Raw genomic sequence first — 12732 nt, 5'->3', positions numbered from 1 at the left:
TGTCTAATAAACGAAGCTGAGCAATTCCACACGTCGAGAGAGTATCCAGTATGTGCTTAGAGACTTGCTTCAAGAGTTCCGTATGGTCCATTCATTTAAAATCATATCTGCACACAACGAAAAGGTTGTGATCTCTATGTGGTGCAGTATTTTGCCATGTGCTGAAACGACGTAACCATTGCACAATATGTGCAACCTCTTACGTAATAGTCATGATTCTTGCAGGGCAGTAGGATTAGAAACTCTCAGTTCTCATTTAGCACACTTCCAGTCATGTTTAGTTCCTCAAAAATATATGGAAACCATAAGGACTTGTTTTTTGGCTGTACTTCTTAATATGGCAGTGTGCAATATTCAGTCACAGTGTCAAGATTAAAAGAGCAGAGCACCTGATACGGTTATATTGTCTTTACAATGGTGTCCTGTGGTGTTCCTGCCTGCCACGCCCTGTCTGTTACTGTTTGTTCCCATGGTAATAAATCCTAATCTGGTTCAGTTATTTCAACTCACCCCCCCACCCGCATGAAAATAAAATGCACAAAAATGCTTTCTCTAAAAGTAACCAGCTTGGCATATTTTGTCTACTGAATATTTCGTTTCAAAGGTTGGGTTCTGTTTTCTTTCTGACCCCCCACTGGCTCTGGGTGTGTTCCTGCACAGGCCGAAGCTGCTTAAGCTTGTCATTTCCATCACTGTCATTTATGATCAATAAATGCTCCTGTTATTTTCTTTACTTTTCTAAACTGTTTAATGATGGAATGGACGAATGAATGGCTGTGGGATTTGCCTTTGTAACACACTGATGCTGGTTTCTGAGGCTTAAACTGCATGCTTTCCCTTCTCTCACTGCTTTTTTCCTGTTTGTATGTTGTACAGCAAAGACCACAGTCATTCCAGGCACTGCTTCCTGTTTCCCATATGAATGTGTTATACGTAAAAGTGATATTGAAACTGTGACACCATTTATCCACTAAATTTTGCTTCTTGAGCATTTTTCTTTTCCTCAACACGGTCATTGTAATCGTTTTATTTTGATGGTGTGCGGGCATTGTCTTTTTCATATGCACTCATGCAGAAACACGAACACTCACATTCACACACTCGCATTCATTCTCTTTTTCTCACTTTCAGATTCACACACTCATACAGCATCTGTGGTTTTTCTATTGGCTTTTGCTACTGACTTTTGAACCCTGTTTTATTTTTCTTTTCTCTTTATAAAACTTTCAACTCTATAACACTGTATACAGATGTGCTCTAGTGTCAATAAAGTTGGCCTTTATGAATTTGGGCTCAAGAATCTTTTATTAAAGATTGTGTCACCATCATCCTAGATTGTAGCCACCCCCTCCCCCTCCAAATTGTTTGTGTGAGCTGTTAGTGCATGAGTCAGGCTGTGTGTATAAATGCATGTATATACAGTGAGTGTATACATACATTTGGCATGGTGTTTTTGATGCATGCGTAGGCTGTCTGGTGTTTCTCATGGCTCCCCACCATTGCATTGTATTGGGATGTGATGTGTGTGTGTGTGTGTGTGTGTATGTGTGTTTGTATGTGTGCTGTCTCGAGCTGCTCTCTTGGCTGTTTTATTTAACATGGCTGCGCTGCAGACAGGGAGCACAGGAGGCGCAGTTGGGCAAGTACTGAGTTCACTCTCCTGGGTGTTAGGAATAGAGACTGGAGTGTAAGTGGGTACACTTATACACTGCCACATATTCAAATTTTTTGCACAAGAAATCTGTATTTCTATAGGCAGTCAGAGTCAGTGACCAGAACAGTGAGCCATATTAGATTCTTTAATATATGCTCATTTAATATAATGATTGGACAAAGCCTGAGTGTTTAGACCTCTCTTTTTCTCTCTCCTCCCTTTCCGGCTGGGTCTTTTATCTGCACCGTAGAAGTTCCAGGTTTGTCCATATCTCTGGTAAACGGTCATCGCCATGCACACGAGCTGAACGGCGCCAGTCCGAGCCCGGATGATCAGCAGCCATCACCTCTCACTTCCCCGCTCCTCAACGATGCCAGCACTCTGCGCACCGATGATGAAGAGGAGAACAGGAGGAAGGTGAGAGAACAGTCACCATTTCTGGAAGTTTATCGACACCGGTGCTGGAATACAAATCTTTTATACCTAATATACCAAACGTTACCACATCTGTCGAATATTTTAGATTTACCATCAACAACAGCATGAGGATTGTAATGTGCCAATAAACTGAGTCACTGTGATTTTTCTTATTATATAATAACAGTAAAACGCCAAGGAATTACAGAAACCTATTAGGATACTTGCTTTGCTCTAAAGGCAGTATTTTATCTAGTGTTTTTTGATGATCTTTTGCTATAAACCTGTATTGGAAAACAATAACAAAATAGGAAAAGCGAACCTCTGAAAAAAGACAAATCTGATCAATATACCATTTTCTGAGGAATGTAATACCATTATAAACCTTGAATTCTTCATAATGCTTTTGACAGTCCTAGTAAGTCAAGTTTAAGCCTTTCTGTTCTTTACTTGGAAAAAAGAATGATGTTCAACTTTATCTCTATGGCAAATCCACATGTGATCCTTTTTGGAAAATGCAACCTTCTGCCATGTCTTTAAACAAATGCAGTTGGTGTTACTGGATTAGAATAAACTTTCAATCTGTCTGGGTGTAAAATCCAAATAGGTGCCAGGTGTCGGCTATTATCCTTTATGGCACATTGCTGTGCATCTGCTTTAACTGGAGCACAACTCCACGCCCTGCAGTGCTCTTGTGTAGATATGGCTTTCTTATGCCAAACCGTAACGTGGCAAGAGACTAAACGTTAAGCAGGGAGACTCGATTCGTAAATTGCCGTTCTTGCTGTTGAAACTGATGCTTTTGTTATTGTGTGATACAGAGATTTCCGACAGACAAGGCGTACTTCATTGCCAAAGAGCTGCTCACCACAGAGAGAACCTACCTGAAGGATCTGGAGCTCATCACTCTGGTAATGAAAGAATGAATCGAGGATAATGTGTATGTATGTCTGGATGGACAAAGGACTCGTTGTTACCATACCTTGTGTCAGTAGCAGCTAGACATGTCAGAGGACTGCAGTGTATTGGACTGATTAGCCTGATGAGCAGACACTTCTTGCTTCTACTCAGTGAGCTTGTGTATGTTTGTGCGTGTGCGTGTATATATATTAAAAGTAGCTCTTACGGTAATATAATTTGTTATTTAATAAATAAAAACATATAGTCAGGGTCATGAAGTTTTCAGTCAGGGGAAACCTTAATGGAAAGCTTGTTTAGGAGAGAATAATCTGATAACATGACAAAAACCTGATTAACAAGTGAGGGAATGATGTTTATAGCTGTTAAGCTAAAACAGAAAGTAGCTTGTCCCACAGTCGTTCCATAAGATGAATCTATAAAAGTTTTAAAAAGTATGTGATGTTCATTAACAAAGTAAAATATTCGCTGCAGTGAAATAGTTTGCTATAGTAAAACAATCCACTTCAGAATAGTAATGGAGTTGGTCTTGAGATCTTGTCTTGTCTTGAATTTATGGGCATAACCGGTGTGGTGCAAGTCAACATCCCACCTTATAAAGCATTAAATTAGAAGTGAAGTCCGACTGACTCAATGCTCATCTACTGTGCCATGCTGGTATCGATTGCGATTCCGAAATGCAGTATCAGATCAGCGTATCTCGAATCTGTAAAGCCTGTAGTGAGGTGATAATTGGATCAGATAGCTGGAGTTGTAGTGCTTTAGGGAGGGAGTTGATTGATTTCTTATCAATCACATGCTCTGGGGGGTTTGGATTAAAGCCAGAGTTTAGTGTAGTAGTGTATAGGACAGCTGTATCACAGCTCATCCACTCGAATACAGTTTTACAAGATTACACAGTACACACACACACACTACATCAGATCTGTGGTTTATGTAATAACCGGTATTTCTAGTGTACTTGACATTATGATGCACCATATTTCTGTTCAAGTTTGCTGACTAACACAGTAATGTCACATTTGAAATATCTGTGAAACTAAAATAGTTTAGCACGTGATGTTTGTTTTCCAGTCGCATGTCTCAAAGTGTTTCATCCTATTTATACCACAACCATGAATCAATTATTTATTTTTTATTGAGTAGGGAATGACATGCTTTTTATTTGTAATTTACATTTAATGTTGTTGAATATCCCAAATTCTGTTATCACTTACAATATAGCAGCTTATTTGTTCTTTTTTTTTTTTAAGTTAAAAAATTAGCCTTTTGTCTAGCCAAAAGCTATAAAGAACAAATGTAGCAGAAAATATAAATGGCTTTTTCTCAGACTGTTACATGCTGTCTCTAGAAACTCATTTTATAATTCTTGAGTAAATGAAAAGTTACATAAATGTTCATAAAGTTCATAAATGATTAGTTGTCATTAAACAACAACAACCGTTTTTTTTTTTTGTTTGTTTTTTTTTTTTAATTTATAGAATTTTTCAATTTTTCCAACTTGCAAATCAGTTTCAGCTTAGAGAGACTTGTTTGGCACACACTCTTTGTGTTGTTTTGTGGATGTTTAATATTTACTGTATTTATTTAATATAATGCATTTTAAATGGTATTCGTTAAAAAAAAAAGAACAGAATAGCTATTATGTGATGTCCAGGTTTACACACGTATGTTAAGGTGTGTGTGTGTGTGTGTGTGTGTGTGTGTGTGTGTGTGTGTGTGTGTGTGTGTGTGTGTGTGTGTGTGTGTGTGTGTGTGTGTGTGTGTGTGTGTGTGTGTGTGTGTGTGTGTGTGTGTGTGTGTGTGTGTAGTCATTTCAGAATGCACTGGCTAAAGAGGAGTGTGTTCCAGAGTCTCTGAGGAACCTTTTGAAATCCAGCTTTGAACCGCTTCACACCTACCACTCCGAATTCCTTAAAGAGCTGGAGCAGAGACTTGCACTGTGGTTAGAAACACACACAAACACATTATTGCTGTAGACTTTTTATGATTCATGAATTTTCATGTGCAGTTAGTCTTTGTGTTTGAAAGACCAACATGGGGGTTTAACCATAGACAAGTGCACGCGCACGTATGCCATACACATGGTTTCCATGGCAACCACTTATCCCCCAGTGGAAAAAATGCTTGCCTCAGGGTCCATGGTTTCCATGACACCTGGTGCTGTCCAGTTCCCAGTGGTGACATGTGAAAATGGTAGGTACTCAGGACTATACCGGGGTTTATTTTTTATTTTATTTTTATTTATTTTTTTACAACCTTCATCCTCATTATCACCACCACCATCATTGTCCTTTTCATTCTCATGCTCTGACCCCGTCCAAGCCATCTAATTAGATTCACAGTATAACTAAGAGCGGCATACATATTGTCTTTGTATGTACACATCACTGTGTATTTATAAATTCACCCGTTTGCGTTGGTTAACCGGAAGTGAGATTTGGACGCACATACAGACACACAATGTCAGTGTGCAGTCACTGAAAACCACAACAGTGACACCTGCTGGTAATCCACAACACCACACATTAGCCTGGTGAAACCATTTATTCAGGTCAAGTGTTTTTAATCCTGAAACAACACAAACAAGGTGTGTGTGTGTGGGTGTGTGTGCGCGCAGGGAAGGTCGTTCGAATGCCCACATTAAAGGGGATTATCAGCGTATCGGGGACATCATGCTAAAAAACACCCAGGGACTGAAGGTAAAATTCTTTCAACATGCTCAATCATGCATTATGAGACTTAATCTATTAACTTACACAACTTTTTCATCATCTGCTTTATTAAACCTACTCTGAAGAAACATTTACGTGTGTGTGATTGCACCCTCTTAGCTGTTGACGGCTCAGCTGCAGAAGCACTCAGAGTGTGTGAGTGAACTGGAGGCGGCGTGTCGCACAGTGCATCGGCTGGAAACTTTGTGTCGAGACTTTGAGCTGCAGAAGGTGTGCTACGTGCCATTAAACGTGTTCATACTGAGGCCTCTGCACAGACTGCTGCATTATAAACAAATCCTGGAGAGACTCTGCAAACACTACCCCGCCACACACTCCGACTTCAGAGACTGCAGGGGTGAGCAGTTCAAATGTTACAAGCAAATCAGAATTCCCATGTATTCTGGAAAACCTGTGTGTGTGTGTGTGTGTGTGTGTGTGTGTGTGTGTGTGTGTGACACTTCATGCTTATGTTTTGGTATGACTTATATTGTCTTTTTATTCCAATTAGTTCTTAATTTGTCACTGTTTGGTGTTATTTTTTAGGGTTTTTTTGGGGGGCGGTGGGGGGGGGTTAAACAATGATGAATTGTGAATATTGAGAGAGTATTTGTGTGCATCAGTAAGAGATTGTTTGGGAAGATTAAGTTTTTGTTTTGAGAATGTCAGCAGATATGAGTCACTCTAAGATGTCTTTCTATGAGCTACAGATTTCTTATGTACAGAATTTAGGCTTTTTTTTGTTTAAATAGATTTTGAAAACAATAATTGTTTGGTGAATCTCTTCTCTCATCACGATGTGTTTGATTTGTATTTACAGCTGCGCTGGCTGATGTCTCCGAACTGGAATCTGTGCTCCACTCCAGCATGCTGAAGACCGATAACTACCAGAGACTACTGGAGCTGCAGAAGGACTTAATTGGGGTTGACAATCTGGCAACCCCGATGCGCGAGTTTATCAGACTAGGCTGCCTAAGCAAACTTTCTGGGAAAGGCCTGCAACAGCGCATGTTCTTTTTGGTAAAACACATTTTACAAAGTTTCAGGTGCTACCATTATTATGTATATTACAGAAGCTATGTAATGCACTGTGCAATCCGTTTTCCAAACAGGAAATCTTTTAGCTCTTTTAATCCCACAAAGTGAGTAATGCCTCTCTTTCTGTGTGTCAGTTCAGTGACGTGCTGCTGTACACAAGTCGGGGGATCACAGCGTCCAATCAGTTTAAAATACATGGCCAACTTCCTCTTCGTGGAATGACGGTGAGAACATCTTTCATTTTTTTCTCGACATCTCATTTGAGCTAGTGGTTAATCTGCTCACTATCTGTGTGATTAATGGTCTGATAAAGTAAGGGTGTGTGTTTTGCAGATCAGGGAGAGTGAAGAAGAGTGGGGTGTTCCTCACTGTTTCACTCTGGTCACACAGCGTCAGTCAGTGGTGGTAGCAGCAAGGTAATATACACACTCCTGTAACTCAAAAGCTATATATCTAGATAGAGCGTATGCTAATTTTCGGCTCACGATGCAGAGAATCGATTAGAGAGTGGGTCTGCATCACAAAATAATTGTGGGTAACAGCGATGTGTGTAGGAAATTGTGAACACTAAAGTTTTACTGTTTTACTAATGATGACTGTAGATCAGTTACACAGGGTTTCTCTGGGGTCTTAAAGTCTAAAATTTGAAAAGACAAATTTTAGGCTTTAAGTCTTTAATTTGCTGTTATTAATATTAAATATTTTTAAAAGGGTCTTAATTTTCCGATGTCCATGTAAAGCCACCTCTAGTATTCATTGCAATGCTCCCACAGCACTTTGTTTTGTTTGGTAATTTTCTGGTGTCGCTAGTCCAAATGTAATTTGCTGTATTACGGCTACAAATGAGATCAACATGCAACAGCCAATCAGCTTTCTGTTATTGGCATGAGTCTCGCTTGAATTGTACCACAGATTTAATTTTTCAGCTATAGGAGAGTTGCAGTTTTGGTGATCCTCTCTGTCTTTCTCTCTAGTTCTGTATCCGAGATGGAGAAATGGATGGAGGATTTAAAGATGGCAGTGGATCTGGCTGAAGACTCTAATGGACCATCGGCAAGCCTGCTGACCAACAGCAATGACGTCAGTAAGTACTGACCCCGTCACACCGCCTTTAACAGACCAATCAGATCGAGCGGTGTGCGAGATGAGCCAAACTACTCTTGCATGACAAAATGATAATCTCATGATTACTCCGGAATCCAAACAAATTCGGTGTGTTTTTTTCAGACAGGATGAAGGACATGAAGACTGATATGGGGCATTGTTGGATTGTTATTGATTAACAGTGCATGTCTTCAATGTTTGAATGAAAATGATATTGAAATTTGAGTTCTACGGTCTAGTTTAGTTTTATTTGCTATTTCATGAAAATGTGTGTAAAAAGGGGTTTGCTGAGCCCAACATATCTTTAATGTGTAATGATTAAGATACACAGTCTGTAAGCGTCATGTATTTTAAGGTAACGGGTACATAGAGTGCATTCTTGAACGACAAGATTGTTCAGGATGACCTGTGCAGTGACCTGTGTAATGTTGGAAGTGATTGCGTACTGTGATGGTGTGTGTAAGTGATGGTGTGTGTAAGTGATTGTGCGGGCCGACGCATTAACATATCAAAATGTTCTCAGAGCCTTCAGGGGAGTGGGCCTCGGAGGTCGAGTCGGAGGATGACCTGGCCGGGTCACGTACATCATTGGAGCGCCATGGCAACAGCTCAGCACATCACCGTGGTAACACCACGGTTCATGTTTGCTGGCATCGCAACACCAGCGTTTCTATGCTGGACTTTAGCATAGCGATGGAGGTACCAGGTTCTTCGCTGCCTAACCACCTCTCTGTCTTTCTCCTTCTCCTCCTGTTGCCATGTGTGTAATGTTTTGTTCTAGGTGGCAGTGGTGTCTCGTTTCTCTCCTCATTTTCCACTCCAGTGTCTCCTACAGTGTCTCTTAACTCTGTGTGTATTAACGCATGCCTCACTCACTCTTGCTTTCTTTCTTTCTCTCTGTCTGTCTGTCTCGTTGGCTGTGTGTCGGTCCTCGTCCTTCCCCTCTGTATCCCTCTGTCTCTTAACCCCACCCCCGGCCTTCCTGTGTGTGTGTAGAGCCTCGTGCTACTGTGAGTGTATGTGTCACACGGGGGCAGGGAGCAGTACCTGTGTCTGTAGTGTGCTGGTACAGAATGCAGAGTCTCTCCTTTACTGACTGCTGCATCAGTCTGGAGGTAACACACCCAGACTCAGCCTGCCTCTTTCACCAAGCGCACTTAAACCCCTAGAGCAGCTCCCACACCCCAAACCACCTTTATTTATAAATAATACGAAACATTTTTACACCAATAAAAAATGTATGATCTAGACCTCTAATCTACCCTGAACTACAGCATGCTAGTCACCTCAAGATTTGAGGAAAAACTATACAACGTCTTGCATCTTGTATGCCGTTTAAGCCGAAGTGGTCTGATAATCGCTGCATAGAAACCTATAATAATACACAGAACTGCATTATTGCTTTGACGAGTAGTTTTCTTCGGGGTTTTTTTTTCTCTGTAGAAGTGGCGAATGGTCAGCATTTTAAGTACCGCTAATTCACACAATGCACTGTTAGTCCTAGACCACCAGGCACATCATTTGCCATTGTTTAAAAAGCAACTCGTTCTGCCCTGCTGTGTTTTTACAGTCCAACTCGATTTTTGTTGCATAAAGAGGCATTCCAATCACACTATCCCATTTTGTTTGTTTATCCTGAATTATATTTACCATACTTTAATAGTAAAGTTAAGAGTCAGGATAGATTTAATTAATGATTTTTTTTTTTTTTTTTTTTTTTTTTTTGCAAATGAATGTAGTGCCATTCTTACTTTATATGTGGTACAAATAAAACCTTTAAGATGAGAATATTTCAGATATAACGGCACAGTGTAATCAGATGTTGCATGATGTGCCATGTTACACTCTTATTGACCACTATATTGGGAACATCTGCAGCCCTTTTCAGGCATGTGGCAGCATTGCAACAGCAAAAAAGAAGAAAAATCACTGGGCGATGGATTCGGGTAATGTTAACATCAAACATCAGAAAGAGGGGAAAATATGATCTCAGGGATTTTGACCGTGGCATGGCTGCTGATGCCAGATGGGCTGGTTTGAGTATCTGCCGAGCTACAATTTCACTTCAAATCAGTGTCTAGCATTTACACAGAATGGTGCCTTAAGAACAAAAAATGAACCCCTTCATTGAGCAGCAATTCTCTGAGCAAAAACACATACTGTATGCCAGAAGAGAATGACAAGACTGGTTTTAGATGGCCGGAAGGTTATAGCTACTTAAATCATGATACCATTAGGGTGTGCATGTGTGTGCCATTATATACCTTTTCAATTATATACTCTTTAGCTGCAGTGTATATTTATGGCTCTCCAATAAGAACAGCCACAAAAAAACAATTCTTTGTATTTTTTTAATATAGGACAAACAATCTCAGCAATTTAAATCCTCTCTTTGTACGCATAACTCGCTCTCAATAAAACATTTGGAAATATGGTAGTAATTATAAGGTATGAACTCTCTTTAGAATACACCACTGTTACACACTCACGTTGAATTTTGTGTAAAAGTTCACTCTGTCCATCAGCTTGTCGTCAGGCAGGCAGAGGTGTGAGGCTGTAATTTAAAGGCAGGTAGTGAGTATCTGTGTGGTTTTCTCTTAAACTTTTCTCACACACACTGTTTCTAAAGGTTTAACTGGGAATGCTTAAAAGATAATCTAACACAAAAAGACGACACTACATGCTCTGCAGAGAGCACTGTCTGTTAACTCACACTGTTATTGACCTGTCACATGTATACACACACACACACACACACACACACACACACACACAGATGCTGAGCTCTCTTTTTTTTGTAACTCTGTTTTCTAGAACCAGCTGTCTGGGAACCTGCTAAGGAAATTTAAAAACAGTAATGGCTGGCAGAAGCTGTGGGTGGTTTTCACCAACTTCAGCTTGTTTTTCTACAAAACACACCAGGTGATTACACATGCACGCGCGCGCACACACACACACACACACACACAAACACACACTTACCCACACACAGTACACATGCACACACAATAAACTCACAACATGTACACACTCAACTGTTTACACTATAAATGTCTTGTGTACCAGTGGAATTTCTAAATAGTGTTTTTCTCTCTTACTTTCTCTCTCTCTCTCTCGCTCTCTCTCTCGCTCTATCTCCTTTTTGTTTCTTGCTCTATCTCTTATGCTCGTCCTCACTTGCTCTGTCTTTGTCTTTCTTTTTGCCTGTCTTGTTGTTTTTCAGGATGAGTATCCATTGGCAAGTTTGCCTCTGTTGGGTTACTCAGTAACTGTTCCTGCCGAGTCAGAGAACATTCATAAGGATTATGTGTTCAAACTGCACTTCAAATCCCACATTTACTATTTCAGATCTGAGAGCGAGTACTCCTTTGAGAGGTATGTCGTGTGTGTGTGGACAAGGAATTACACTTGCCTTTTACTTTAGCTAAAATATATTTCATATATATTGGAAACAGAAAATGCGCATAATTGTATCCAATGTATGTTGAAAGTTGTGTAATCAGATCTGTGTTGTGTTCTGTAATGGAAGTTGCACTGTTTTGTGCTGTGTGCAGGTGGATGGAGGTGATTCGCAGTGCCACCATCTCCTCCAGCAGAATTCGTTATCTCAACCGCAAAGAGCCCTATTGAGCCTGTGTGTGTGTGTGTGTGTGTGTGTGTGTGTGTGTTTGCTTGTGTAAAAGTGTAATCTGATCTTGATGATCAGTTTGTGTTCTCTCTTTAAAACAAAAATCACATTTTATGACATTTTCTATCATGATTTTACACACCATAAGACATTTTTTGAGCACGTCTGACCGTCTCCATGGAGAGTCCTGGTGCTTTTTTTTAACGGTGACATGTCTGCTGCACATCGTATTTTTCGGCATATCAGCTTTTTTCTGCATTTTTCCTGCATTTTTACTGGGCTGTTTGCCTCTTTTATAAAATCTCATTTTATATACTATTATTAATGATCTATCTGTGTGCACTCTGTTCGCCACAAGTGTCACTTGTTACTTCATAACAGAGGCCCATCAATACTGGTGCCCTGATTTTATTTTTATTATTTTGTTTTTATGTAAGTGCATTCATAATTTCTGTGAAACGATTTTTTTTATCATTTCAGTTAACAGAACCTTTTGGAATTCATTCGTCAATGTGCCATTTGGAATCTCTTTCATCTAAATACAGTTTATTAAAATGGAGCCTTCATACATTTAGGTTTTAGAGGTTTTAAAAAAGAAATATATATATATATATATATATATATATATATATATATATATATATATATATATATATATATATATATATAGCTTTTAACATTATTCAACACAATTTGTTTAGATGTTGAATTGCTAAATTGATGAATTTTTAACCAATTTTCACAAAAAAGATACAAGGTACATAACATTATTGTATGTCTTTTATTCCATTTAATTAGTGTTGATGTTGAAATTTTTTAAATTCAGGGTTGTTCAATCTTGCACCGCTATCAATTTAGAAAAAATGAATTCATATTAAAGCTACGGTATAGTTAGAAATAGCCATGCTTCACTCTCACCAATCAGACACTACATATATGAAGAATGCCGTGGAGGAAGTAAAGCTTTAAGGTTTTAGATTTCTACATGAACTTGTAGTTTTATTCATATTATTTACTCTCAGATGACAAGACTGCCTCACACGAAGGTTTTATTGGTGGTTTGTCTGTGAAGAAGTTTGGGGATGGGTGGGGGGGGTGACTTTGGTAAAGTGTGTCTGATAAAAGTCTATTACTTTACTTTCGGAAAGAGGAAGAAATGTTTCATATTCCTGATAAATAAAAGAGAAACCGTGTTTGACTCTGTAAGCAATAAAAACACATTTGAACATCCAGAATAATGTAATTTTTTTTCTTCAAAT

General features: G+C 39.3%; 1 protein-coding gene across 2 annotated transcripts in view; it reads left to right on the top strand.

The window, feature by feature from the left end:
* The window catches only part of LOC124381809 (FERM, ARHGEF and pleckstrin domain-containing protein 1), a 43739-nt gene extending 31698 nt beyond the window's left edge, over window positions 1-12041 (top strand). For both annotated transcript variants that reach the window (XM_046843689.1, XM_046843683.1), the window contains exons 14-26: window positions 1905-2071; window positions 2893-2982; window positions 4801-4934; window positions 5610-5691; window positions 5824-6061; window positions 6524-6723; window positions 6876-6965; window positions 7075-7157; window positions 7716-7825; window positions 8369-8544; window positions 10660-10767; window positions 11069-11220; window positions 11400-12041. In XM_046843689.1, coding sequence (XP_046699645.1) covers window positions 1905-2071; window positions 2893-2982; window positions 4801-4934; window positions 5610-5691; window positions 5824-6061; window positions 6524-6723; window positions 6876-6965; window positions 7075-7157; window positions 7716-7825; window positions 8369-8544; window positions 10660-10767; window positions 11069-11220; window positions 11400-11475 — 1706 coding nt within the window. In that variant the 3' untranslated portion in view covers window positions 11476-12041. The remainder of the gene's footprint in view (window positions 1-1904; window positions 2072-2892; window positions 2983-4800; window positions 4935-5609; window positions 5692-5823; window positions 6062-6523; window positions 6724-6875; window positions 6966-7074; window positions 7158-7715; window positions 7826-8368; window positions 8545-10659; window positions 10768-11068; window positions 11221-11399) is intronic.
* The last annotated feature ends 691 nt before the right edge of the window (window positions 12042-12732 follow it).

The sequence above is a fragment of the Silurus meridionalis genome, chromosome 3, assembly GCF_014805685.1.
Source record: "Silurus meridionalis isolate SWU-2019-XX chromosome 3, ASM1480568v1, whole genome shotgun sequence".
Classification (NCBI taxonomy): Eukaryota; Metazoa; Chordata; class Actinopteri; order Siluriformes; family Siluridae; genus Silurus; species Silurus meridionalis.
The sequence above is the reverse complement of the archived record's forward strand: the minus strand, read 5'-3'. Positions and strand labels throughout refer to the sequence as shown.